General features: G+C 49.6%; 4 protein-coding genes across 14 annotated transcripts; 1 reads left to right on the forward strand and 3 right to left on the reverse strand.

The window, feature by feature from the left end:
* Window positions 1–19: 19 nt before the first annotated feature.
* Window positions 20–6,527, reverse strand: TM9SF1 (transmembrane 9 superfamily member 1). 2 transcript variants are annotated; one of them, XM_054448959.2, is made up of 6 exons: window positions 6,197–6,527; window positions 5,526–5,887; window positions 3,498–4,119; window positions 3,026–3,211; window positions 1,253–1,526; window positions 20–679 (listed from the first exon to the last, which is right to left on the reverse strand). In XM_054448959.2, exons 2-6 carry the CDS (start codon window positions 5,868–5,870, stop codon window positions 286–288), a joined length of 1,821 nt encoding a protein of 606 aa, XP_054304934.2. In that variant the 5' UTR covers window positions 5,871–5,887; window positions 6,197–6,527; the 3' UTR covers window positions 20–285. The 2 variants fall into 2 exon arrangements, with proteins under 2 accessions (XP_054304934.2, XP_054304935.2); XM_054448960.2 differs by having other exon boundaries at window positions 5,526–5,902; window positions 6,197–6,507.
* Window positions 6,528–6,536: 9 nt separating this feature from the next.
* Window positions 6,537–18,392, forward strand: TSSK4 (testis specific serine kinase 4). 5 transcript variants are annotated; one of them, XM_063651487.1, is made up of 6 exons: window positions 6,537–7,577; window positions 9,327–9,420; window positions 12,654–16,196; window positions 16,557–16,771; window positions 17,195–17,558; window positions 18,013–18,392. In XM_063651487.1, exons 3-6 carry the CDS (start codon window positions 15,972–15,974, stop codon window positions 18,193–18,195), a joined length of 987 nt encoding a protein of 328 aa, XP_063507557.1. In that variant the 5' UTR covers window positions 6,537–7,577; window positions 9,327–9,420; window positions 12,654–15,971; the 3' UTR covers window positions 18,196–18,392. The 5 variants fall into 5 exon arrangements, with proteins under 5 accessions (XP_063507557.1, XP_054304971.1, XP_054304972.1 ...); XM_054448996.2 differs by lacking the exon at window positions 9,327–9,420 and having other exon boundaries at window positions 6,543–7,213; window positions 17,165–17,558; XM_054448997.2 differs by lacking the exon at window positions 9,327–9,420 and having other exon boundaries at window positions 6,549–7,174; window positions 17,165–17,558.
* A 1,109-nt stretch (window positions 18,393–19,501) lies between these two features.
* Window positions 19,502–23,521, reverse strand: CHMP4A (charged multivesicular body protein 4A). Its single transcript, XM_054449001.2, has 6 exons — window positions 23,351–23,521; window positions 21,667–21,816; window positions 21,402–21,579; window positions 20,539–20,653; window positions 20,235–20,370; window positions 19,502–19,822 (listed from the first exon to the last, which is right to left on the reverse strand). The coding sequence occupies exons 1-6, from the start codon at window positions 23,379–23,381 to the stop codon at window positions 19,764–19,766; spliced, it is 669 nt and encodes a 222-aa protein (XP_054304976.2). The 5' UTR covers window positions 23,382–23,521; the 3' UTR covers window positions 19,502–19,763.
* Window positions 21,687–26,033, reverse strand: MDP1 (magnesium dependent phosphatase 1). 6 transcript variants are annotated; one of them, XR_008493728.2, is made up of 7 exons: window positions 25,861–26,033; window positions 25,679–25,739; window positions 25,495–25,605; window positions 24,432–24,539; window positions 24,250–24,335; window positions 23,935–24,091; window positions 21,687–21,816 (listed from the first exon to the last, which is right to left on the reverse strand). XR_008493728.2 is itself a non-coding variant. In XM_054449007.2 (6 exons), exons 1-5 carry the CDS (start codon window positions 25,895–25,897, stop codon window positions 23,965–23,967), a joined length of 390 nt encoding a protein of 129 aa, XP_054304982.1. In that variant the 5' UTR covers window positions 25,898–26,027; the 3' UTR covers window positions 21,687–21,816; window positions 23,935–23,964. The 6 variants fall into 6 exon arrangements, 5 of the variants coding, with proteins under 5 accessions (XP_054304982.1, XP_054304978.1, XP_054304979.1 ...); XM_054449007.2 differs by lacking the exon at window positions 24,250–24,335 and having other exon boundaries at window positions 24,486–24,539; window positions 25,861–26,027; XM_054449003.2 differs by lacking the exon at window positions 21,687–21,816 and having other exon boundaries at window positions 23,893–24,091.
* Window positions 26,034–26,464: the final 431 nt, after the last annotated feature.

Here is a 26,464-nt window from a genome sequence, read left to right on the forward strand (position 1 = left end):
ACCTTCAACTACACGATCCTTTTTCTTAATAAATTTTATTTTGATAATTGTAAAAAGAAAAATCAGGACCAAAACTAAAGGCAACTTAAAAAGTTCAAATATATACTCCTTATGTAATAGAGATTTATAATTTCCAGGCCCTCTCTGGGGAAGGAACGCCCAAAGGGCAAAGGGGAAGGCAACAATGCCATCACACAATTCAGTCAATCAGAAGAGAAGCTGGTAGGAGAGTTCAATGGGGCATGAAGAAAGGGAGAGAACAGCAATAGTTCTGCCATACAGAACTCAGTCCATCTTTAGGTTAACATAGATATACCGGATGAACTTTAGGGAAGAAAAAAAGGAGATGGTGCCCAGCATGAGGAAGAAGACATAACCAGTGAGTAAGGAGTAGCCGAAGAACTCTACTGTCTGTACTGCCCCAGACATGTTGGAGCGCCGGGCATAATAGAAAACTGAGTAGAGGAAGATGAAGAGGCCGGTGGAGCCAACACTCAGCACAGATCGCCACCACCAGCGGTAATCCTCCCCAGACAACTGGAAGTAGGTGAGTGCAATGGAGATGCAAGCCCCCACACTCAGCAGGATGGCGAAGACAAAGAAGAGGATGCCATACAAAGTGTACTGCTCCCGACCCCATACTGTGGCAAAGATGTAGTACAGCTCCACAGAGATGGCACTGTGAAGAAAAAAGATGATACACAGCATTAAAGGGCTGTGCACCATCAGCACAGTGGCTGGGCTGAAAGCCAGCCCCCACCCTCTCCCATGTTGCTGGGTCATTGTGAAAAGTGAGTTCACTCCACTCTCTGCCGCAGATCTCCTGGCTTCATGGGGATTTTTTGCCTATGATTAGCTGCTCTCACTTCAAGAATATCTTCCCTAGTAGATTGAGAGCAGGGATCTTGTCCATTTTACTTTCCACTTCATTCTTTGCCTGGCACAAAGAGGTATTCAACAAAGTAAATGGGTCATCAAATGGGCTTTAAACCCCACATGATGTCCATAGACATTAAAGTCAGAAACCAGGAAGGTGAAGGGGGAGATGTCTCCGGAGAGCTTTATAAGCGAGACACTCTCATATCATTCAAGCTCAGTCCTGCTTGGGGATAGGAAGAACCATTTAATGATCTCTGAATGGTACCACTGAACCAGGGATCAACGGGTTGGGTTAGGGTACTGGATGAGCAGGGACGGGAAAAGTTGAGGTCAGGAACCTGACAGTGATAGCCATAGAATAAAGGGAGGATACCTGAAAGGCAGGAAGCCTCCAACAGTCATGTGGATGACAGTAGACTTGTACCAGGGCTGGGGTGGAATCTCCCGGGCGATGTTCTTGGTGCGACAGGGTGCATCAAAGGGGTTGGCGTTGTTCTTCCCAAAGATGCCTCCAATGACAGTGAGGGGAAAGCCCACCAGCAGCCAAACCGTCAGAAGCAGCAGGATGGTTGTGGCTGGCAGAGCCTGTGTCGAACCATTGGCCCAATGCACTGAGTTCACCACACTCCACGTCAGGAAGAAAGGCACTGCAGGGATGGGCCCCCGGAGGGAGGGTCAACACTAGGAGCTACATCTCTAAGGGCACCCACTTATATCCAGGACCAAAAGGGGACTGGGGTGAAGCAGCCTGCCACTCTAATGGCAGACTCATGCTCCTGGATGTCCTTGCAGAGTCGACTGCCTTCACCTCCACCCTTTTAGGTCCTATTATTCTTTGCTCTGTTTTTTTTTTTTTTTTTTTTGAGACAGAGTCTCGCTCTGTTGCCCAGGCTGGAGTGCAGTGGCGCAATCTCAGCTCACTGCAAGCTCCGCCTCCCAGGTTCACGCCATTCTCCTGCCTCAGCCTCCCAAGTAGCTGGGACTACAGGTGCCTGCCACCACGCCCGGCTAATTTTTTGTATTTTAAGTAGAGGTGGGGTTTCACCGTGTTAGCCAGGATGGTCTCGATCTCCTGACCTCGTCATCTGCCTGCCTTGGCCTCCCAAAGTGCTGGGATTACAGGCGTGAGCCACCGTGCCCGGCCTCTTTGCTCTTTATCTTACCAACACCACCCCCCAACCCGGTGTCATTAAGGATCCAGGTAGCTACTACATAATCTGAGAGTAACACAAATCCATCTGCCTCCAGGGGCCTGTCTTGCCTTGGAGTTGGTAATTCCTAGCATGAGACATTCCTTTGGATTAAGGCCCTGTTTTCAGAAAGCCTTGGTTCAAATATAAATGTGATGGGATATAAATCAGACACACAGAATTGGGAACAAGAAGGGTTCAGAACAGAGACTACTACTGCCTTTGAAAGGGCAATCTGGTTTGAAAGCCTAGAGTGGGCCCACCTTCAAAATAAAAATTCAAGGGTGTTATTTTAGTGTAATGGGTGAGAATACAAGTCAGACTGCTGAAACCTAGTTCACTACTTTTTTGGAGTGTAATCTCAGACAAGTTACTTAAGCAGCCTTTAGTTCAGTTTCCTCGTCTGTGCAATGGAAATATTACCTACTTCACACAGTTATTGCTGAGTGCTTACCACACTGCCTAGGACATTTTGAGGGCTTAATAATTTTAAACTATTCAAAAGAAATGCATTCTTGTCTTTTTTGGTTTTCTTCTTTCTTTTACAATATTCCTTCCCTTCAAGCCTCATCCTGACTCTATCCCAAGTTCTATGATGTGTTCTTTTTTTCTGAGACAGTCTCACTCTGTCAGCCCAGCTAGAGTGCAGTGGTGCAATCATGGCTCACTGTAGCCTCAACCTCCCTGGCTCCCCAGGCTCAAGCAATCCTCCTGCCTCAGCCTCCCAAGTAGCTGGAATTACAGATGTGAACCACCATGCCCGGCTAATTTTTTGTTATAGAGAGAGGGTCTCACTATGTTGTCTAGGCTTGTCTCAAACTTTTGGGCTCAAGTGATCCTCCGGCCTCGGTCTCCCAAAGTGCTAGGATTACAGGTGTGAGCCACTGTGCCCAGCCACAATGTGTTCTTCATTCCTAAGTCCAGAAAGGCCCACCAGGGAAAGGAAAAGTCCTCACCAGAGAAGAGACTGGTGGTGAGAATGATGTTCCACACCCAACGCTCGCCTCCAATCTGCCGGTAGAAGTGGCTGGACACGTAGCCAGAGATGCAGCAGGTCAGGGCATACAACAAGATGGCTGCCGAGTTAATGGCCCCATGACGGTGCACATTGAACATGCCCAGCAGTGCCATGACAATAATGCCTGCAGGACGGTAGTGGAAAGCCCAAGTTAGGCCTCACCTGTGTCTCTTCTAGCAATTTCAGAGGAATCAGCCCCGCTTCTCCCAGACCCAGGGCCTCCAGCAAAATAATCTCCCCCAGTTTTGCTGTCCAGAAAATCTACAATAGAATACGTGCATTCTTGCTAGAGCCACCCTATCCCTTAGGTCTGCCCCTCTGGATAGAAGATCCACAGACCTTTTCTGAAAAAACTCCCTACCTAGTTCTACCCCATGAGATAAATCCCCAATTCATTTTTATCACCTCACCAGTGCCAAGGGCCAGGAACTGGGCGCCCACGCCAAGCACAGCACAGAGCAGACCACGGTATGGGGGGAAGCGGAAGACATCTGTATGGATAATTTTCCAGCCATTGTCACCCTGGTCAAAGTCATCACCAGAACCTGCAGAGGTGGTCTCCTCATCTAAGTTGTACCGAGCCAGGTCATTCCGAAGCACACGCATTAGAATGACAGCCACAAAACCCACCAGTAAAAACACAAGCACCATGGAGTTGATGATGGACAACCAATGGATTTCCAGCGTTCGAGGAAAGAAACCACCATCGTCACCATGGCGCCTGTCACTCCGACGCTCCACTGAAGTCTCAGACCAGCGCACGCTATAAGTGTGGGTAAGGCCTAGGAACTCGTCAGGTCGTAACCCATCCAAGCTGTGAGGCTTGACGTCCCGCACTGAAACATTGGCAAATATAATTCGGTCTCCATGGAATTCTAGGTGGAAGTCCAAATGGGTCCACAGTCCTATCTTGTGGCTGTGTGGCAGGAAGCCACTCTCCTCCATGTAGCCCACAAAGCCCCGGATTGGCAAGTCATCTACCACAAATTCAAAGTAGTACAGTTCTTCAATGGCCTGGCGCAGCTGCTCCACCTATAAAGAGCAAGTCAGGAGTTGGTCACACAAGATCTCCCCAGGCGCTGAGTTAGAGCAAAGTTTCTCACCTTCAGCACTACTGATATTTTGGAGTGGATAATTCTTTTTTTTCCAGATGGAGTCTTGCTCTGTCACCCAGGCTGGAGTGCAGTGGTGCGATCTCGGCTTACTGCAACCTCTGCCTCCTGGGTTCAAGCAATTCTCCTGCCTCAGCCTCCTGAGTAGCTGGGATTACAGGCGCCCACCACCACACCCAGCTAATTTTTGTATTTTTAGTAGAGACAGGGTTTCACCATGTTGGCCAGGCTAGTCTCAAATTCCTGACCTCATGATCCGCCTGCCTCGGCCTCCCAAAGTGCTGGGATTGGTTGGGTGCGGTGGCTCATGCCTATAATCCCAACACTTTGGGAGGCTGAGGTGGGCAGATCACAAGGTCAGGAAATCGAGACCATCCTGGCTAACACGGTGAAACCCCGTCTCTACTAAAAATACAAAAAATTAGCCGGGCGTGGTGGCGGGCGCCTATAGTCCCAGCTACTCGGGAGGCTGAAGCAGGAGAATGGCGTGAACCCGGGAGGTGGAGCTTGCAGTGAGCTGAGATTGCGCCACTGCACTCCAGCCTGGGTGACAGAGCAAGACTCCGTCTCAAAAAAAAAAAAAAAAAAGTGCTGGGATTACAGGAATGAGCCACCACACCCGGCCTGGGGTGGATAATTCTTTGTCATAGTGGGGTTATCCTGTGCAGTGTAGGATGTAGCTTTCCTGGCCTCTTCCCATTCTATGCTGGTAGTATCCCCCCAGCTGTAACAACAAAAAATGTCTCCAGACATTGCTAAATGTCCCTTGGGGGACAAAACTGTTCCCAGTTGACAATCACTGGGTTAGACTCTAGTATGTTGAGATTCTCCAAAAAAGAGCAAGTATGACTTGACAGGGTTAAGGCCTAGAAAAAGGAGAGCGGTGAGGTATAAGGAGGTCTGGAGTGGACTAAGGAGAAGTACCAGGATTCACTAAAGAAAAAGCATGACGGGAAGGTTAGGTAGAGACTACAGGAAACAGTTAAGAAACAGCCAAGAGGTAGGCACGGAAGGAAACAGAACTATGTAGGACTGATAGTTGGGACCTCATGACCAACAGAGAAGCTTGCAGTAAGAAACCCTGGGTTCTGATATCAGTTCTGCAATTCACTGTCCATGTAATCTTGAAAAAAGTAACTTCTGAGCAAGTATGTATCTTAGTCAACTGAATTAGAATAGCATCACCTGCCCTGCCTGCCACACTGGGTTGTACTGTAGTTAGAATCAAATCAGACAATTTCCATAAGGTACCCTGAACCATAAATGTAAGGCACTGTTAGTCTCTGGGAAGGAGGGCTACGTGATAGCCAATGTGGAGAGGCTGACCTGTGCAGAACTGAGCTGCATGTGGCACAGAATTCTCTTCTCCACGTTTTCCCGAAAGCGGATCTCATACAAAGACTCAGCCATTCGGTCCCCATCCAGCACTTCACCCAGGCTAAGGCTTTTGTGACGTATCTTCTCAGGGCAGCAGACTGGAAGCTGATAGTAGTGGTAAGTTTCCTGAGGGTTATGGTAGGGTCCCACTTTGTTGACATATAGAATAACAGGGTCGCCGGCCTTGTAGTGTGTCACGCCTTCCACCCCTGGCCCATGGCCTGTGCCCAGCAACAGTATCAGGATTGGCAACCACCGGCAGCTCCAACTTCGAGGGTTCCCTACGACTGTCATCCTTAAGGCAGTGGAACCTGTTTGGGGGAATCCTGAGGTTACAGAAACCAGGGAGGTTACAGAAACCCCAGGTCAGGTGCCTCGAACTGAGGTCCCCTGGCTCCACTTGCTTCCATTGGGCCCCTCCCCGCCCCACCCTACCCCACGTCTCTCTATCCCAAAGACCCCGCTCCACCTCTGCTCTCTCATCCTCCCAACCTGGGGTTCACCCCTCCCGCAGCCCGTCCGGCCCGGGGCCTCTGCTACGCGCCCTGGCCCGTTTCCATGGCAACGCCGCTCGGTTTCGCACCTCGGGTCCCTTCCCGCCACAGCCCCGGGGTCCTCACCGCGCGGGAAGGGCTGGCCCAGGCGGCGCCAGCGGCCTTCGCGCCACCGTAGCTGCCCTTGGGCTCCTCCCGGGGTCTCTCCCACAGCGGCGGGTTGCAGAGGACCTGCCGACCGACTTCCACGGGGTTGCCCGCTACTGCGCCTGACAGCGGCGGCTGCGGCTACACCGCGCTGGACACCGCTCTGGCTTACTCAAGAACTCCCCGCTGCGCCTTCTCCATCTGGAGGCCCGGCCCAGCTCCAGGGACCCCGTGAGGCTCGGCTTGCCCCGCCCGTCCTCGGCGAGGCGGGGGTCCTCCCGGCGATCGGCAGCGCGGCCCAGGACACGTCAGTCTTACCACTTCCGCCCTCACCGGCGGGGACCTCAGCCTAGCGGAAAGCTCCTTGCCTGGAACGCAGAAGGCCTTCGCTGCTGCGGCCCCTGGGGACCCCTTCGCGACAGCTTCCTGGGGAGGGGGCTGAGGCCTGGCAGCGAGGACCCTGACGCCCCTTCGGGAGAGGAGTGGCTGCTAGGCCGCTCGCTTGCTCCTGGAAAGATTTGGGGTTTGAGAGCCCTTGGTCAGGAGGCTCGCGCTGGCCGAGGCCCGAGAGCTGCACCCGCGAGACGAGACTAGCGAGGGCCGGGGAGACGGAGCGCAGGCGGCGGCCGGGTTCGAAGCACTTGCCGGCTGAACCACCTGCTGCTGAGGCTGAGCCCTGAGAGGCGGTTCGTGGCCCCCCAACCGGGGAAGGGGCGAAGCTTTGGGCATCTGTCCCATGCAAGGATCCCAACGTCTGAATCTCACCTCACTCCTCTCCCGCCTGTCACGAATGGCCTGCGCCAAAGTAATAAATATGTGATAGGAATGTCTTTCCGAGGCTGTGCTGGAGACTTCCCTGGCCGCACAGTGACCGTTCGTTCAGTGCCCCACGATAAGCGACCCGAAACCCGGTCTGGCGCAGAGGCGCGCAAGGAGAGAGGTCTGTCCTTTCACTCTGTGAGTTGGGCAGCCTGACACGGTTATTGTTAATTGGCGGTAAAGTATCTCGCGGTCCGTTAGTCTATGTTTTTGTTCTTATTTATCACTGTGTATGTCTTTGGGCTTCTCTTAACTTTGTATGGCAGATTATTTTGAAAAAGTTTACCCTTGTGTTTGTCTCAGCTGTTTTAAAGGGGATCTGCCGTCTAGGGAGTTCCCCTTGAAAATCGGACCTTTGAGCAGTGACTTCTGTTTTGCCACCTGGGAACAACGTGTAAGGAAGTGGACTTAAGGTTCTCTCTCCCCAAGGGAAGAAGCACAGTGGAAAAATCACCAGTGACTTCTGGCCTGAAAAGCCCTTAATTTACCTGCTTCGACAATTACTGCCCTTTCTGACCCAGTTCTTTCCCTGCAGACATAGGTGAGGTTCAAAGAAGTAGATGGTGGAGTTTTGTTAAACAATCAGTGAATTTTGTAATTAGAAAAAGAACTGAGGTCGGGCGCGGTGGGCTCACGCCTGTAATACCAGCACTTTGGGAGGCCGAGGCGGGCAGATCACCCGAGGTCGGGAGTTCGAGACCAGCCTAACATGGCGAAACCCTGTCTCTACTAAAAATACAAAAAAATTAGCTGGGCGTGGTGGCGGGCGCCTGTAATCCCAGCTACTTGTGAGGCTGAGGCAGGAGAATCGCTTGAACCTGGGAAGCGGAGGTTGCAGTGAACCGAGATCAGGCCATTGCACTCCAGCCTGGGCAACAGAGCGGGACTCCATCTCAAAAATAAAAAAAAAGAAAAGAAAAAGAAAAAAGAACAAGAACTGAGAGTGGCTTAGAAATCATCTCTAACTGACAACCACCTGGTCTCTAAAGCCAGAAACTTGGGCCTCTTTATATCTTCCCGCTCAGATATCAGTGTCACCAAGCCCTCTCCACTTATTTCCTGAATATCTTCCAGATGCTTGCCTCCACTTCTTTGGTTCAGGCTCCATCTTCTCTCACCTAAACTACCATGAGAGCCACCTTGCTAGTCTCCTAGTCATCTTCCCCCTGGGTCATTTTTCACACTGCTACTGGAAAGTTTTTCTTTTTTAAAATCACGATTCTCAGGGGAGGGGGTGCCTGGTCATGAGCATTTTTTTTAAAAAAAAGCAAGCACTGAGGCCGGGCGCAGTGGCTCACTCCTGTAATCCCAGCACTTTGGGAGGCCGAGGCGGGTGGATCACTTGAGGTCGGGAGTTCAAGACCAGCCTGGCCAACATGGTGAAACCCTGTCTCTACTAAAAATACAAAAAAAATTAGCCAGGCATGGTGGTTCATGGCTATAATCCCAGCCACTTGGGAGGCTGAGGCAGGGTAATCGCTTGAACCCGGGAGGCGGAGGTTGCAGTGAGCTGAGACTGTACCATTGCACTCCAGCCCGGGCAACAAGAACCAAACTCTGTCTCAAAAAAATAAGCACTGATTTTGATGTATACCCAGATTATATGAGCATACAAGGTCGAGTCCAAATAGCCTGGCATATGAGACCGCTCAGACCTGGATCCTAATTACTTCTCAAGGTACATTCCCCTTCTGGAACCCTGTTCTGTATTCAAATAGAAATACTGAATATCATATTCTCTCAAGCTGGCAAGCCTCATATTGTTCCTCCTGCCTAAACCATCCAATCTCCTATTCCCTACTTATCTTTTTTTTTTTTTTTTTGAGACGGAGTCTCGCTTTGTTGCCCAGGCCAGAGTGTGTGGCGTGATCTCTGCTCACTGCAAGCTCCGCCTCCCAGGTTCACGCCATTCTCCCGCCTCAGCCTCCCGAGTAGGTGGGACTACAGGTGCCCGCCACCACACCCGGCTAATTTTTGTTTTTGTATTTTCAGTAGAGATGGGGTTTCACAGTGTTAGCCAGGATGGTCTCGATCTCCTGACCTCGTGATCTGCCCGCGTTGGCCTCCCAAAGTGCTGGGATTACAAGTGTGAGCCACCATGCCTGGCCTTTTTTTTTTTTTTTTTTTTGAGACAGAGTCTCACTGTCAACCAGGCTGGAGTGCAGTGGTGTGATCTCAGCTCACTGCAACCTCCACCTCCGAGTTCAAGCGATTCTTCTGCCCCAGCCTCCTGAGTAGCTGGGACTACAGGCGCGCACCACCATGCCTGGCTAATTTTTGTATTTTTTAGTAGAGACGGGGTTTCACCATATTGGCCAGGCTGGTCTCGAACTCCTGACTTCGTGATCCGCCCGCCTCGACCTCCCAAAGTGCTAGGATTACAGGTATGAGCCACCACACCCGGCCTTATTCTTTTTTTTGAACAGTGCAAATGTCACCTTCTCTATAAAGCCTTCCCTTACATCTCCTCCCAGGTTTGTTTATAGCGTATCTCGCTGTAGTGTTATTTTACTTCTTATGTGTCTGTCTCCCTTGCTAATTTCAAACTCCTCACAGGAAGACTGTAATTTATTCATCTCTGTTTCCTCAGGACCTAGCAGTGTTTAGCTCCTCACAGGAAGACTGTAATTTATTCATCTCTGTTTCCTCAGTTAGCTCCTCACAGGAAGACTCTAATTTATTCATCTGTTTCCTCAGGACCTAGCAGTGTTTTTGTATATGTTAGGCAGCTTAATACATGATCCTTGCATGAACTGGTTTACGCCCTGCACATGATGAGAGACTAGAGTTGCCACCAAGTTACCTATCCGGGGGCCAGCTTGTCGGATCAGATGGGCAGGATTGGGTGGGCCCCCTTACCATGGTGTGCCCTGGAAAACTGCTCATCTTGCTAGATTGAGGATATAGAGCTGGCTTCCAACAGAACTTTGGAACCATCCTGCCAGCAAGGTCAGACTGTCAATAAATGGGAATTTATTGCATGCCTGTGGCATAATCTGTTCTTGAATTATTTGTTCTGTTTTGGAGGATAGAAGATATGAGAATTTGGATTCTTCCCTTGTTCTTTTCTCTGCCCCTCTGTCCCCCACTGATATAGTTTGGATAGTTATCCCTGTCCAAATCTCATGTTGAAATGTAATCCCCAATGCTGTAGGTGGGTCCTGGTGGGAGGTTTTTGCATCATGGGAGCGGACCCCTCATGGTTTGGTGTAGTATTCACCCTATGAGTTCTCACAAGATCTGATTGTTTCAAAGCATGTGGCACCTCCCCCACAACTTTCTCTCACTCCCATTCTCACCACGTGATGTCCCTGCTTCCCCTTCACCTTCCGTTTTGATTATAAGCTTCCTGAGGCCTCCCCAGAAGCTGAGCCAGCACCATGCTTCCTATACAGCCTGCAGAACGGTGAGCCAATTAAACCTCTTTTCTTTTCTTTTTTTTTTTTTGAGATGGAGTCTTGCTCTGTCGCCAGGCTAGAGTGCAGTGGTGTGATCTTGGCTCACTGCAACCTCCCGCTCCCAGGTTCAAGTGATTCTCCTGCCTCAGCCTCCAGAGTAGCTGGGACTACAGGCACGCACCACCATGCCCAGCTAATTTTTGCATTTTTAGTAGAGATGGGGTTTCACCATGTTGGCCAGGATGGTCTTGATCTCTTGACCTTGTGATCCGCCTGCCTAATTCGGCCTCCCAGAGTGTTGGGATTACAGGCGTGAGCCACTGCACCCGGCCTAAACCTCTTTTCTTTACAAACTACCCAGTCTCACGTTTTTGTTTGTTTTTGTTTGTGAGACAGGGTCTCACTTGTCACCCAGGCTGGAGTGCAGTGGTGCTATCTTGGTTCACTGCAGCCTTCACCTCCCAGGCTCAAGTGATCCTTCTGAGTAGCTGAGACTATAGGCACATGCCACCACACGTAGCTAATATTGGTATTTTTCGTAGAAATGGGTTTTTGCTATGTTGCCCAAGCTGGTCTTGAACTCCTGGGCTCAGGTAATCCACCTGCCTTGGCTTCCCAAAGTGTTGGGATTACAGGCATGAGCCACTGTACCCAGCCTCAGGTATTTCTTTCTTTTTTTTTTTTTTTTTTTTGAGACGGAGTGTTGCTTTGTCACCAGGCTGGAGTGCAGTGGTGCGATCTCGGCTCACTGAAACCTCCGACTCCCTGGTTCAAGCGATTCTCGTGCCTCAGCCTCCTGAGTACCTGGGATTACAGGCATGCACCACCACGCCCAGCTAATTTTTGTGTCTTTAGTAGAGACGGGTTTCACCATGTTGGCCAGACTGGTCTCGATCTCCTGACCTTGTGATCTGCCCGCCTCAGCCTCCCAAAATGCTGGGATTACAGGCGTGAGCCACCACGCCCGGCCTGGTATTTCTTTATAGCAATGCAAGAACGGCCTAATACCCACCACACAAAATCTTTTTTGGTTTTTTTTTTTTTGTTTTTTTGGGTTTGTTTTTTTTTTTGAGACAGTGTCTCGCTCTGTCACCCAAGCTGGAGTGCAGTGGTGCGATCTCTGCTCACTGCAAGCTCTGCTTCCCGGGTTCACACCATTCTCCTGCCTCAGCCTCCTGAGTAGCTGGGACTACAGGCGCCCACCACCACGCCTGGCTGTTTTTTTTTGTTTTTTGTTTTTTTTGTATTTTTAGTAGAGACAGGGTTTCACCGTGTTAGCCAGGATGGTCTCGAACTCCTGACCTTGTGATCTGCCCGCCTCAGCCTCCCAAAGTGCTGGGATTACAAGCTTGAGCCACCATGCCCGGCCTTTTTTGTTTGTTTGTTTAGACAGAGTCTTGCTCTGTTACCCAGGCTGGAGTGCAGTGGCATGATCTCGGCTCACTGCAACCTCTGCCTCCTGGCTTCAAGAGATTCTCCTGACTCTGCCTCCCAAGTAGCTGGGATTACAGGTGCCTGCCACCACACCCAGCTAATTTTTGTATTTTTAGTAGAGATGGGTTTCACCATGTTGGTCAGGCTGGTCTTGAACTCCTAACCTCAAGCAACCCACCAGCCTTGGCCTCCCAAATTGCTGAGATTACAGGCGTGAGCCACTGCACCCGGCTACAAAATCTTAAATCTAAATAACTCCTCTGTGACCACAACCTCCTGTTCTTCTCATTCTCTCAATTCCTACCAAACTTGTTTTTCCATTCCAGTGACACCTGCAACTCCTCCTTCTGCCCCTTTGGCCAGTTTCTAGCTTGTCTTCTGTGTCAGCTGCCTTGCTATAAAGAAATACCTGAGGCTGGGTAATTTATAAGAAAAGAGCTTTAATCGGCTGTGGTTCTGCAGGCTGTACAGGAAGCATAATGCTGGCATCTGCTTCTGGGGAGGCCTCAGGAAGCTTACAATCATGGCAGAGGTGAAGGGGGAGCAAGCATCTCACATGGTGGGAGCAGGAGCAAGAGGGCAAAGGGGGAGGTGCTACACACCTTTTAAAATGACCACATCTCATGATAACTCACTGCAAGAGGGTGGTGCTAAACATTCATCAGAAACCCACCTCCATGATCCAGTCACCTCCCACCAGGCCCCACCTCCAACATTGCAGAGTACAACTGACCATGAGATTTGGGTGGGGACACAGATCCAAACCATATAATCTTCTGTTGCAGGAAGTCAGGGACCCCAAACGGAGGGACCGGCTGAAGCCATGACAGAAGAACGTGGATTGTGAAGATTTCATGGACATTTATTAGTTCCCCAAATTAATACTTTTATAATTTCTTATGCCTGTCTTTACTGCAATCTCTAAACATAAATTATGAAGATTTCATGGACACTTATCACTTCCCCAATCAATACCCTTGTGATTTCCTATGCCTGTCTTTACTTTAATCTCTTAATCCTGTCATAAGCTGAGGAGGATGTATGTTGCCTCAGGACCCTGTGATAATTGCGTTAACTGCACAAATTGTAGAGCATGTGTGTTTAAACAATGTGAAATCTGGGCATCTTGAAAAAAGAACAGGATAACAGCAATGTTTAGGAAACAAGAGAGATAACCTTAAACTCTGACCTCCGGTGAGCTGGGTGGAACAGAGCCATATTTCTCTTCTTTCAAAAGCAAATGGGAGAAATATCACTGAATTATTTTTCTCAGCAAGGAATATCCCTGGGAAAGAGAATACACGCCTGAGGGTGGGTCTCTGAAATGGCCCCCTTGGGTGTGGCCGTCTTCTATGGTTGAAACTGTAGGGGTGAAATAAATCCCAGTCTCCCATAGCACTCCCAGGCTTATTAGGAAGAGGAAATTCCCGCCTAATAAATTTTGGTCAGACCGGTTGCTCTCAAAACCCTGTCTCCTGATAAGATGTTATCAATGACAATGGTGCCCGAAACTTCATTAGCAATTTTAATTTCGCCCCAGTCCTGTGGTCCTGTGATCTCGCCCTGCCTCCATTTGCCTTGTGATATTCTATTACCTTGTGAAGTACGTGATCTCTGTGACCCACACCTATTCGTACGTACACTCCCTCCCCTTTTACAAGTCCCTAATAAAAACTTGCTGGTTTTGCGGCTTGTGGGGCATTACGGAATCTACTGACATGTGATCTCTCCCCCAGATGCCCAGCTTTAAAATTTCTCTCTTTTGTACTCTGTCCCTTTATTTCTCAAACTGGCCAATGCTTAGGGAAAATAGAAAAGAACCTACGTGACTATTGGGGCAGGTTCCCCGATAATCTTCCTTACCCATGCAGCTTAGATTCCGCATTCCATCATTTCAGCCACATTCTTGCGTATGTTCTTGATGCCCCTCTCCCATTGTTTCATTGCAGCTGCCAAGCAAAACCCTAAATCATCCATCAACATTCAAGTACCTATAACCAAGATGCTAAAAGAATCACAACACTATATGTGTCTATGGACTAGTTGTTCTCCAACCTCAGTTGGGCCCTCAATGCTGCTCATTTTCTAAACCAGCTCTTTTCTGTTCTCCACACTTCATCTGTCTTTTCATCATTTGACCTCCCTATATAGCTTAGTGGGAGATGCAAGCAAGAGAAGCGATTACAGACACTATGTTAGGTGCTGCAACAGACAAAGTATTGGGCCTGTGGGAGCACCCAGGAAGAAGGAATATCTAACTGAAGTTTGAGCAGTCAGTTAAGCCTTCTTTAAAACAGCTCCACAAGGCGCGGTGGCTCACGGCTGTAATCCCAGCACTTTGGGAGGCTGAGGCAGGCAGATCACCTGAGGTTGGGAGTTCGAGACCAGCCTGACCAACATGGAGAAATCCCGTCTCTACTAAAAAATACAAAATTAGCCGGGCGTGGTGGTGCATGCCTGTAATCCCAGCTACTTGGGAGGCTGAGGCAGGAGAATGGCTTGAACGCGGGAGGTGGAGGTTGTGGTGAGCCGAGATTGTGCCATTGCACTCCAGCCTGGGCAACAAGAGCGAAACTCCATCTCAAAACAACAGACGGGGCGCGGTGGCTCATGCCTATAATCCCAGCACTTTGGGAAGCTGAGGCGGGCAGATCAGCTGAGGTCGGGAGTTCAAGACCTGCCTGACCAACATGGAGAAACCCCGTCTCTACTAAACATACAAAATAGCTAGGCGTGGTGGTGCATGTCTGTAATCCCAGCTACTAGGGGGGATAAGGCAAGAGAATCGCTTGAACCTGGGAGCTGGAGGTTGTAGTAAGCCGAGATCGTGCCATTGTACCCAAAAAAAAAAAAAAAAAAAAAGCTCCTATGCCAAGTTCTCAAGGAAGATTTGGAGTCTGCCACAAATACAGAAAAGCAGTTGTGGATCATTACGTGTGTGTTAAAAAATAAAATTGGGGAGGTAAGCAGGATCAGACTTAAAGCTGTGTGAAAGAATTTGGATGGACTTGATCTTAAAGAGAATGGGGAGACACTGAATTGTTTCAAATGGAAATAAAATCAGATTTATGCTTTGGACTTGGGATTAGGAGCAGTCTTTGGGATTAGGACTTGAAATTAGGAGCAGTCAGCATAAATGTCGTATTGACACCATGGGTATGGACAAGATTAAGGGAGGATGTGAAGGTTTGAGAAAATAAAGCTTGTGATAGAACACTTGGGATATGATTACGGGATGGATGGAGAAAGGGATTAAGGGATGGATGGAGAAAGATACAACTTCAGTGAAGGCTGAGGAATGACCAGAAGGATGTGGAGGAAAACTAGAGAGTTGTGGCTCATAGAAGATAAGGATGCATTTCAAGGTTAGATTTTCCTAGAACGTGTTCAATACCTTACAATTGTAATACTTTCACACTCGTATTTCTCATGCTGCATTATAAGCTCTAGGATCATAGTGTCTCTATTGGCCTTATTGAACCAAGGGGGCTGCAATGGGCTCGGAAAGCCTTGAGTGTATCATTAAAGAGATAAGTAGGAGATAGCAGAGATAAGTAGGAGATAGCAGAGACAGGATTTGATGAAAGATTGTATGAGGACTGAGGAAGGATTGAGGAAGGAGGAAGGGTCTGGCATGACATTTGGGTGACATTTTATCCAAGTATTCAGCATACTGTCTGGTACTTAGTAGGTACTCATATATCAATGAAAGGGCTGATCTTTAGGAGTTTCACCAGACTGTGGAAGTTGCCTCTGGGAATGAGTATGTTTCCAACTGCACTTCATTCTCAAGTTTTGTGGCCAACGATGGATAGGAGGTGGATTGTGATGTATTCGGAATATGGGACCTTGAGGAGTTCCGTAACCAAAAGGAGAAAGTAACAACAGCCAGTGGAGACAAAAAGAACTGCTTCTCTTTCTTTCCCCCTCCAAGTTCCTAGTGGAGGGCTGAGTCCAGCATCCCAGACTCGTGTGACTATATAGACAAGCATTTGGAGACCTACTTCACTTTGATACCCTAGCCTTCGGCAGCTCAAGGTGTTGGCCTTTGGATAGGAGGCTTCCAAGTAGTAAAGCTCCCTGCTCTCAGCAAGCCCAACACCATGGGGAAGGGAGATGTCTTAGAGGCAGCACCAACCATCACAGCCTACCATTCCCTCATGGATGAATATGGTTATGAGGTGGGCAAGGCCATTGGCCATGGCTCCTATGGGTCAGTATATGAGGCTTTCTACACAAAGCAGAAGGTCATGTTGGCAGTCAAGATCATCTCAAAGAAGAAGGCCTCTGATGACTATCTTAACAAGTTCCTGCCCCGTGAAATACAGGTTGGAAAGGGGGCTGGAAGAGGGAACTGGAGCTTGGTACTAAGCTGCTTGAGGTTTCTCAGAAGGGGTATGGCCAGGAGGGTTGGGGCCAGAAACCCCTAAACCAGAACTGAATGTCTCACTAAGCAGCTAGGAAAATTTATGTAAGTTAAACCTCTTTCCCATCCACCCACTCACCTCCAGCCCCCCAAAAAGTAAAGGCGCAAAACATAGCGTTTGCCCACAGGCCACCAGTTCTCTGGGGTTGAGGGGTTGATCCTATTGCAAAGTCCTCAGTCAGTAGCTGAGGGTAGGAGATGGCTGGGAGTGCAGTCAGGGTTCTCCCTTCCCAGGTTTGATGGGTCCTTCTTCTGGGGTCAGGTAATGAAAGTCTTGCGGCACAAGTACCTCATCAACTTCTATCAGGCCATTGAGAGCACATCTCGAGTATACATCATTCTGGAGCTGGCTCAGGGTGGTGACGTCCTTGAATGGATCCAGCGCTACGGGGCCTGCTCTGAGCCCCTTGCTGGCAAGTGGTTCTCCCAGCTGACCCTGGGCATTGCCTACCTGCACAGCAAGAGCATCGTGCACCGGTGAGGGCACTGCCACCCAGACTGGGGCCTTTGCCCTCAAGGGGGTTTTATGCACATCTCCCATTTCCTGCCCTTTTTTCCTCTCTCGAACTCCCTCCTCAATATCTAGGCCTATTCATGCACTCTATTTTAATCATATGGTCAAGGATACTGATAAAGTACTCACTGTATGCAAAGCATTTTATGAAATACAGTGGTGAGCTCCCGGTGGTCCTCAGATACCATCCTCTCTCTCTCTGCCTACTTTGGGCTCTGCTCACAACTCCATGGCTTTCCTTCCTCTCTACCTTGTGCCCTCATAATGGTTTCTACCTGCCACTTCTTCTGTCCTCATCTTTACCCTCTGACCCCTGGCCCTTCAGCTCCCAGTTTAAAACTAAGCCCTCTCCCCAGCCTGATGCCCAGCCTTTCTGCTGCTGGTAGGGACTTAAAGTTGGAGAACCTGTTGCTGGACAAGTGGGAGAATGTGAAGATATCAGACTTTGGCTTCGCCAAGATGGTGCCTTCTAACCAGCCTGTGGATTCTAGCCCTTCTTACCGCCAAGTGAACTGCTTTTCCCACTTCAGCCAGACTTACTGTGGCAGCTTTGCTTATGCTTGCCCGGAGATCTTACGAGGCTTGCCCTACAACCCTTTCCTGTCTGACACCTGGAGCATGGGCATCATCCTTTACACTCTAGTGGTCGCCCATCTGCCCTTTGATGACACCAATCTCAAAAAGCTGCTAAGAGAGACTCAGAAGGAGGTCACTTTCCCAGCTAACCATACCATCTCCCAGGAGTGCAAGGTACTGGCTACCTAAGGAAGGCTGAGCCCTCAGGGATGACCCACAGGGAGGGGTGAATATCCAACCTAGGTCACCCAACCTAGGCCTCCCAACCCTGGGGAAAGGCTCTTCCCACACCACAGCCATCTCACACACTAGCTCCTGTCCTATAATAAACAGTATGGAAGGCATAAAGAGCCAACCACTAGGCTTCAAACCTTGCCTGATACACAGGTTCCAGCTTCTGTCTCTTTAGGCCAGAAGGGAAATATGGAAAGCATTCCTCCCAAGGAACTCTTCCCTTCCCCTCCAGGGAGTTAACTGCCTGGCTCTCCAAGATAAAATCAGAGCCACACCCACTTTGACCAGAGTGGTATGATGGGCTATCCTGCTTCTTTCTTAGGTCCAACTGCTCATTGCCTGTGTGGCACAATGGAGAAAAACTCAGGCAAGACCTCTCTCTCCCCTGCTCTAGAACTTGATCCTCCAGATGCTACGCCAAGCCACTAAGCGTGCCACCATTCTGGACATCATCAAGGATCGCTGGGTGCTCAAGTTCCAGCCTGAGCAACCCACCCATGAGATCAGGCTGCTTGAGGCCATGTGCCAGCTCCACAACACCACTAAACAGCACCAATCCTTGGAAATTATGACCTGAAAATGGCTGAAGGAGGGGGCTAAGAGAGGAGCAAAGCAGGAGGTCTTGGGCTAAAAATCTTTTATACCAAAAATAAATCTAAGTCTGATTTAGTTTCATCAACTGGGGTCAAAGACATTCTTTTCTCAAGGCAATCTTATAGCAGGGAACATTGCTGGAGTAAGAGATAGATTTCTGCCCAGAGCCTGTAACCAATAATCTTGACACTGTGTTAAATCAATAGTGTAATTCATGATGTGGCTCTTAGGGGATGGGGTGCTCAGATTAACGCTCTATTTTGGGAAGCTTTATTATTCAACTCAATATATGCTCATTATTTTACATCTTTGTGCTGTTTAAATGCTCAAGTGGTGGGGTAAAAGCCCTGGTTCTTCCACTTTGATTATGGCTCTGCCTGTCTATAGTCCAAAGTGATGGCACTGTTAGTTCTTTTAGAAATGGGTATTCGAGCTGGGTGCGGTGGCTCACGCCTGTAATCCCAGCACTTTGGGGGGCCGAGGCAGGCAGATCGCTTGAGGTCAAGAGTTCGAGACCAGTCTGGCCAACATGGCAAAACCCTGTCTCTACTAAAAATACAAAAATTTGCTGGGCATAGTGGCACCTGGCTGAGGCAGGAGAATCACTTGAACCCGGGAGGCAGGGGTTGCAGTGAGCCGAGATCGCACCACTGCACTCCAGCCTGGGCGACAAAGTGAGACTGTCTCAAAAAAAAAAAAAAAAAAAAAGAAATGGGTATTCGGGTGTATGAAGTACCCTGGTTCCTTTTCCCTCTTCCAGTGTCACCTTAACTACTACTGACACAATAGCAGGGAGACAAGGCTTCTCACACAATTGTTCCCAGACACAGAATTCAAACCAAGCCTTCTAGTAGTGAAAGCTACTAATTATGTGTTCTGGATAAAGGAAAGCTACTGGCTCCTTCCATTCCATGTAGCAAAGCTACTTGCTCCTTCCATGGTATTCTCCCTCCTTGTCCTTGAAAATGGGCTTTGTAAAAGAAATTTGGGGCTGTCTTGGCAGAGGCACGACCAGGGGAAAGCAATGAGGGAAGACTCAGAGATGCCTCCACATGGTTCTAAGTGGTAGACGGCAGTTTCTTCAGCCTCAGCAACTAGGCAACTCTAGGACAAACTGACTTGAAAGATGAAACAATGTTTGCCTGGAACATAGGTTGAGATATTAGGAATGCCCATTTGTTCTATGTTCCAACCCCCGTTCTTTGCTCTAATTATTCATGGCTTGAAATAAGGCTCCAAGGGCCAGGGGAACAGCTTCAGGGGTAGACAAGGCAGTGTAGACACTAGGATTCCATCTGCCCAGTTTTATTGGGAACAAGGGCATTATAACTGCTATCAAAGAGAAGGGAGCCCAAGGGTTCCTTCTGTAGCAAGATCCTTCTTCAGAGTTGAGCCAGGGCTGGGAGGGTGAGAGACTCTTTTTTCAGGCAGGGTCACACTACCACCCTCAGCATGACTTCCCCAAAAAGTTATCCTCCTTTAGCTCAGCACTTGGCACTTCAGGAAAAAAGGACCAACAAAGGTAGCATTAGGAAGACAAGCCCAGATTTATCAGGATACCCACTCAGCCAACTGCTTTAGTGCTTCTTCATCTTCATCCACTTTGGGAGCTTTGAGGACAGAGATACCCAGAGAAAAGAAAGGAGAAGCATTAAGGTCTCAGCAACTCCAACTGTCCCCTGCTATGACATTCAGAGCCTGCTGAATTCTGTCTCCCCAGCAAAAAACCTAAAGGTGTGGTCCTTCTGCTTGCTAGGCTGCTGTTCAATCCCACAGCACCTTTATGCAAATTAGAAAAAAGGTGCCTCTTGCTCCTGCCACTTGCAGCCCTAAACCAGGGTACACGGCTTGTTGAGTGAAGCACAGGCTAGGTGGGTGCCTGTATGCAGTCAACAACCTGCACAACTGCAGCAGCAGCCCTTTCTGTGTGGCTCCTTTGAGGCAGGATGGATGAGGAATAATCTTTCCCCACATCTCTCCCACCCTCTTAAGTCCTCAAGACAACAGAACAACCCTGCATACCTGGCCCTGCCGGCAGATGAGCAGAAGGTACACTAGGCAATTTGACTGGGGGTTCTTCCTCCTTGTCGCCCACATTTAACAACTCCTGGGCCAATTCCTCCTGCTCCAGCTCCTCTAGCTCCTCCAGCAGTTCATCCTGGATAGGGAAGATAAGACCATTTAAGATGAAGAAAAAACTTCTACCTCCAAAAACATACCACTTTTGAAGTTCCCTCCCAAACTTGTCCCAAAGCCTCTCTTGGGTGTTCCTTCTGGCCAGTCCCATACTTTCTGCAATATTCCCTGACCCCTCACCCCCACTCACCTCATCCACATCATCTCCAAAGCCTATAGGCCGAGAAATGGCATCTGAGATCTGCTGGGCCAACTCCTGTTGTTCCGTGATGTCAGTCATCAGTTCATCTACCTTGTCAATGTCCCTGAGAATGAGAAAGACAGCTAAGAAATCAGGCAACAATGCCCCCTTGACTTTCTCATCTCACATGAATGAAACCCCTCCTGCCTTGTAGGGTCACACTGATAAGCCCATAACTATCAATCAGAAGAGATCCCTGAAAAATTGCAAAGACACAAGTCTGGGCTAAGAAATAGCAAGGAGCCACACTGGAGAGGATAGATTTCATTCCCTTTCCCGAAGGATCTTTAAGAATTAGAAAAGGCAGCCAGGCACGGTGGCTCACAGTTGTGATCCCAGCACTTTGGGAGGCCAAGGCAGGTGGATCACCTGAGGTCAGGAGTTCAAGAACAGCCTGGCCAAAATGGCAAAACTCCATCTCTACTAAAAATACAAAAATGAGCTGGGCACAGTAGTGCACACCTATAATCCCAGCTACTCAGGAGGCTGAGGCAGGAGAATCACTTGAACCCAGAAGGCGGAGGTTGCAGTGAGCCGAGATCGTGCCACTGCACTCCAGCCTGGGCGACAGAGCAAGACTCCGTCTCAAAAAACAAAACAAAACAAAAAAAGAATTAGAGAAGGCATCTTTCCTCCCTAGAATGCCCCAGGCAGCAAAAGAATCTTATAGGAAGCAAGGGGCAGATGGATGTCTAGCCATCACAAGTATCTATACTGCAAATCCACATTCTGAGAGGCTTTAAAGTTTAAAGTGTGATAGCAAGCCACTCTTCCCAGTGCCTGGGTCCCCTCCACCCCTCCCCCGTACCCACATGTCCTGGTAGGCCTTCTTCATGCTTTGGGCAGCAAGCTCCATGGTACGAAGGACTTCTGCATTGGTAGTGGCATTCTCAATGGCCTCACGCTGAAACTCCAGGGTGGATAATGTCCCATCAGTTTGTGCCAGCTGCTGTTCGAATCTTTTCTTCCTCCGCAAAGCCTGTAGGGCAGCTGACCCAGCCCATACCCTGAACATCAAGAGTCAGAGGCACCTGCTTCCCATCTGGGCCCTCCCCATAGGCTTGTTTCCCTCATTACCTCTCTTATTCTTGGTCCCATACTTCTTGGCTGTTTGTAGCTCCTGTTGAATCTTCTGCTCCAAAAATTCCTGTTTCTTGATCAGTATCTTCTCTGTCTCCTTCAGTTTCTGTATTGCTTCTTCAGGGGTTGGCCCTTTCTCCTTCTTCCCTGAGGAGTCCAGTGGAGTAGGCCCAAATTTTGTGAAGGAAAAATATTAGCCACCAATCATTGAATACATAGTATGTGCTAGAGACCTGACCGTGTTATTGCTAATCCCCAAATCTCTACAATGAACGTGCTATCTCTTCACTTTAAAAATGTGAAAACAACCACAAAGATGTTAAAAATCACAACTAGTAAGAGATTGTGCAGGAATCAAAATGTGGCAGTATGAGTTCTAAAACCAATATTCTTTTTACTATTCCTAGCTGCCTTTCTTTTTTTTTCTTTAGGCAGAGTTTCAGTCTTGTTGCCCAGGCTGGAACGTAATGGCGTGATCTCGGCTCACCTCAACCTCCGCCTTCTGAGTTCAAGCGATTCTCCTGCCTCAGCCTCCCAAATAGCTGGGATCACAGGCATGTGCCACCATGCCTGGCTAATTTTGTGTATTTTTAGTACAGACAGGGTTTCTCCATGTTGGTCAGGCTGGTGTTGAACTCCCAACCTCAGTTGATCTGCCCGCCTCGGCCTCCCAAAGTGCTGGGATTACAGGCGTGAGCCACCGCGCCAGGACTTCTTTTTTTGAGACAGAGTCTTGCTCTGTTGCCCAGGCCAGAGTGCAGTGGCATGATCTCAGCTCAATGCAACCTCCATCTCCCGGGTTCAAGTGATTCTCCTGCCTCAGCCTCCCCGAGTAGCTGGGACTACAGGCACACACCATCATGCCTACCTAATTTTTTTTTTTTTTTTTTTTGAGAATGGAGTCTCCCTCTGTCACCCAGGCTGGAGTGCATTGGTGCGATCTTGGCTCACTGCAACCTCCGTCTCCTGGATTCAAGCGATTCACCTGTCTCAGCCTCCCCGAGTAGCTGGGACTACAGGCGCGTGCCACCACAACCAGCTAATTTTTTAGGCAGGTCTCGAACTCTTGACCTCAGGTGATCCACCCACCTCTGCCTCCCAAAGTGCTGGGATTACAGGAGTGAGCCACCGCGCCCGGCCAATTTTATATTTTTAGTAGAGACGGGGTTTCACCATATTGGCCAGGCTGGTCTCAAACTCCTGACCTCATGATCCACCCACGTCGGCTTCCCAAAGTGTTGCGATTACAGGCGTGAGCCACCGCGCCGGGCCAAGAAGGCAGTCTTTCTTCTTCACCTTAGATCCCTCTTGCCCAGCACAAAGTATTATAGGACAAGCTTTTGAAAAGGGCTGAAGACAGCAGGAAACTCGTCTTCAAGCCTGAACAGTGGGAGCCAGCACGATCGCCACGCCCTCAACTCAAGTCCCCTCCCCGATCTTGAGTTCTTCCCTCTGAGAGTGGGGGAGGACGGCGGACGGGAACAAGGCGCCCTGACATGGTGTGCCTTTTGGCACCGGCGATGAGCCTTGCTCCGCCATCGGCCGCCGGGGTTTTCCAGTCAGCCTGTTTCCTGATTCTCTTCCCCTGCCCGGCGCAGCGGTCCGGCCGAATCTCGCCGGGGTCTCCTCTTCCCCTGCACTAGCCAGCGCCTCCTGGCTGGCCAGTCCCACCCTGGCTCACCCTTCCCGAAGAGCCTGCCGAGACCACTCATCGCGAGCTCGCCTCTCCCGCCTCCGCCCCTCGGCGTCCTCTGACTTCCGCCTTGCTCCTGGGAGGGTGATGTCTCATCACACAGGGACCAGCCTTGCCCAATCCCTCCTCAGAGCGCCGTCGCGACATCAAGAGGCGCAAACGAGACCACCGCTGTCACGTGACCCAAGCCACCAGCCCCAGACCGACGCGCTCCTCTTAAAGCAGCCACATCATTTTCTAGTACATAAAAAGCCAGTTCTATCTCCACCCGAGTATGTGCTTGTTCTCTGGAAGGAAATGTGCAGTGTGATGGCACCTCAGTGTATGGGGTCAGTGGGAAAACTTCATGCTCTTTACAGAGCTCAGGAAAGTGGGGTGGTATAGGTTCAAGCACTTGGGGTTGCCCTAAGTTTAGATGGCAAACCTGATGCAGTCTAATATCTCACATTCTGGTCTCTGCACCTCAGGACAACCAACCCCATTTCACAGGCTAGAAAAATAGAAACTCCCCACACTGTGGGTAAAATCTCTTCTGTCACACACAGATGAACTTTAATAAATTACAAATGCACCTGAAAATGCCTTCTTGATTTCCTTTCAGTTTAGGCCTCAAATGGGCTCTCCTCAAGGCTGGACCTCAAGGCCCAGTTTGGGCCTTCGCAAATGTCTGTAACCCTTGACTTAGAGTTTGAAGATTCATTCCATTCTGGATGTGAATGCAGGTAACACCTAGAAAGATAAGAAGTCACATTTCATTAGGCTTTCAGGGTTCTCCATTATTACTCTGACCTTTGTGGGTGCCACCTATAGGGCAAACTATTCAACCTGTATGTATCTACCTAATCCCTCCTAGGGACCCCAAATGGCTGTTCGTCATCACTCAGTACCCAGTTTGCTGACGTCTACAATATTCCGCCTCTCATCATCAAAGAAGATCATCTGGGAGAAAGGAATTCCAGTCTTCTGCTGCAACCTGTGCAAGACAGGGCAGGAGTAACCAAGCTAGTATCTTGGTTTCCCAAGCCTCTCTGGTACTTTCTCACCCTGCTCCTCCCTTATCTCCTCATACCTCTCAAAGTGTGTGATCTTGCTGCCTGGATAGATTTCCCGATGAACAAAGTACCTGATAAGGTCAAAGAGCTCCAGTAGCTGGTTGGCCCCTTCTATCTCACTTGTCCTGCAAAACGGTGTAAAAGATGGGATTAGCAAGGTTAAGGGCCAGGGCTACGTTAACTTATTAAGCAAAGTTAGTAAGTATAACCAGGGAAATCAACTTGCTGTTTTTCCGGGATGGACAGGCATCCTCAGCCTCTGTTTAACTCCATTGCCTTCCTATTTGACACAATTGGTGCTGGGCCAATGTTTTAGCTTTTGTTTTGAGACAGGGTCTAGCTCTGTCACCCAGACTGGAGTGCAGCGGCGCAATCACTGCTCACTGTGGTCACAACCTCCTGGGCTCAAGTGATCCTCCCACCTCAGCCTCCCAAGTAGCTGGGACTACAGGTGCACCCACCACAATTTTTTTTTTTTTTTTTTTTTGGTAGAGATAGGGTCTCCCTCTATTGCCTAGGCTGGTCTCAAATTCCTGGGCTCAAGTGATCCTCACACCTAGGCCTCCCAAAGTGCTAACATTACAGATGTGAGTCACTGTGTCCGTCCCCACTTTTTTTTTTTTTTTTTTTTGAGACATTGTCTCACTCTGTCACCCAGGCTGAAGTTCAGTGGCTCCATCTCAGCTCACTGCAACCTCCGCCTCCCGGGTTCAAGCGATTCTCCTGCCTCAGCCTCCCGAGTAGCTGGGATTACAGGTGCGTGCCACCACGCCCGGCTAATTTTTGTATTTTTAGTAGAGACGGGGTTTCACCATGTTGATCAGGCTGGTCTCGAACTCTTGATCCTGTGATCCACCTGCCTCGGCCTCCCAAAGTGCTGGGATTACAGGCGTGAGCCACCGCGCCCGCCTGCCAGCCCCACTTTTTAATAGTTAAAAGGCACAGGAGAGCGTTCAAGGAGAAAAAATACGCAAATACTTGGAAACTTGCACCGCCCCTATTTTCGTAGCCCAGGGGTTTCACTGTCTCTTGCATGCACCCTTCAGCATTACATTATCAGTTGTCAGTCGCTCTTCTTACCTTGAAGCAGCCGCACCGGGCACCCCAAGGCTCTGCAATCGTTTTAGGACCTCAGGCACCTCTGGGTACAGTCGGACGTCTTGGCCCCGCCTATCTCGTACAGTTCCATCACTGGGGAGGGCAAGAGTGCGCTCAGCCCTGGCTGGGTCCTATCTCGCCCCAGTCCTCCCTGTCCCTACCTCACCTGCTCTTATGGAACGGAGGGTCTACGTGCGTGTCGACCCAGAAAGGCCAGAGAGTGTAATCTGCGAGAGGAAGGAGAGGGAAGGTTCAGCTTGGGGCGGGAGACGCAGGGATTCGGGAGCTGCAGTTAGGGGTGTGGAAAAGGAGGGCACCTTACGAAATTCTCCCCTTCCCGTCCCTCACCCAAATCAAAGACTGCCAGCTTCGGTAGCCGCGCCATGACCCGCACCGCAGGCTGCGCGCAGCAGAGGTGGGGCTTCACCCAGGGCCTTAGAGAGCGCGGAACCTCCGGCAGCTAAGGCGGCCACCCTGCCTGCCATAGACAAATGGCGACTAGAGCGTCGCCACTCGGGGCGTCATCAGCCTGGAGATGGCGCAAGAGTGCCATCTGATGCTGGGCGGGGAAGAGGATTGCAGCGAGGTACCAACACGACCGCACATGCAACCACAGCAGGCAAGTCTTTCCAAGGCATTGGCCACGAGCATCCTCCCTACTTCTCCACTCCACCCAGCCTTGCCCGATTCTATTATACTAAGCAGCCAGGGAAGAAGGAAAGCCTTTTCTTCTAGCACCTGCCTCTTCTTGAGACCCAAGTGATACATCACAGCTTGTCACTCAATCTTTCTGCATTATCAACCTCTTGATAGTGTAGAACCCGAAGTCCTCAGTAATATTCCAGCCAGAGTGCAGTGTCAGCCAAACCCTTGAAGGCGTTCTCCAACCAAGCCTGAATGTCCAGTAGAGCCAGTCAGAGAATTCACTCTCCGAAGGTTTCCACCATCCATG

Source organism: Pongo pygmaeus, chromosome 15, assembly GCF_028885625.2.
Source record: "Pongo pygmaeus isolate AG05252 chromosome 15, NHGRI_mPonPyg2-v2.0_pri, whole genome shotgun sequence".
NCBI lineage: Eukaryota > Metazoa > Chordata > Mammalia > Primates > Hominidae > Pongo > Pongo pygmaeus.

Bases quoted from the DNA above. Each gene is read 5' to 3' on its own strand.
- TSSK4 (XM_054448996.2), top strand. From the start codon at position 15,972: ATGGGGAAGGGAGATGTCTTAGAGGCAGCACCAACCATCACAGCCTAC. The intron at 16,197-16,556 runs GTTGGAAAGGGG...TTCTGGGGTCAG, and splicing joins TCCTGCCCCGTGAAATACAG to GTAATGAAAGTCTTGCGGCA. The intron at 16,772-17,164 runs GTGAGGGCACTG...CCCTCTCCCCAG, and splicing joins AGCAAGAGCATCGTGCACCG to CCTGATGCCCAGCCTTTCTG.
- MDP1 (XM_054449003.2), bottom strand. From the start codon at position 25,897: ATGGCGCGGCTACCGAAGCTGGCAGTCTTTGATTTGG. The intron at 25,606-25,678 runs GTGAGGTAGGGA...TGCCCTCCCCAG, and splicing joins CCTCCGTTCCATAAGAGCAG to TGATGGAACTGTACGAGATA. The intron at 24,540-25,494 runs GTAAGAAGAGCG...ACCGTTTTGCAG, and splicing joins CCCGGTGCGGCTGCTTCAAG to GACAAGTGAGATAGAAGGGG.
- CHMP4A (XM_054449001.2), bottom strand. From the start codon at position 23,381: ATGAGTGGTCTCGGCAGGCTCTTCGGGAAGG. The intron at 21,580-21,666 runs GTAATGAGGGAA...GGGCTGGGTCAG, and splicing joins TGGGACCAAGAATAAGAGAG to CTGCCCTACAGGCTTTGCGG. The intron at 20,654-21,401 runs GTGGGTACGGGG...TCTCATTCTCAG, and splicing joins AAGAAGGCCTACCAGGACAT to GGACATTGACAAGGTAGATG.
- TM9SF1 (XM_054448959.2), bottom strand. From the start codon at position 5,870: ATGACAGTCGTAGGGAACCCTCGAAGTTGGAGCTGCCGGTGGTTGCCA. The intron at 1,527-3,025 runs GTGAGGACTTTT...CCATCCCTGCAG, and splicing joins CACCACCAGTCTCTTCTCTG to TGCCTTTCTTCCTGACGTGG. The intron at 680-1,252 runs GTATCCTCCCTT...TTTTCTTCACAG, and splicing joins GGAGGCTTCCTGCCTTTCAG to TGCCATCTCTGTGGAGCTGT.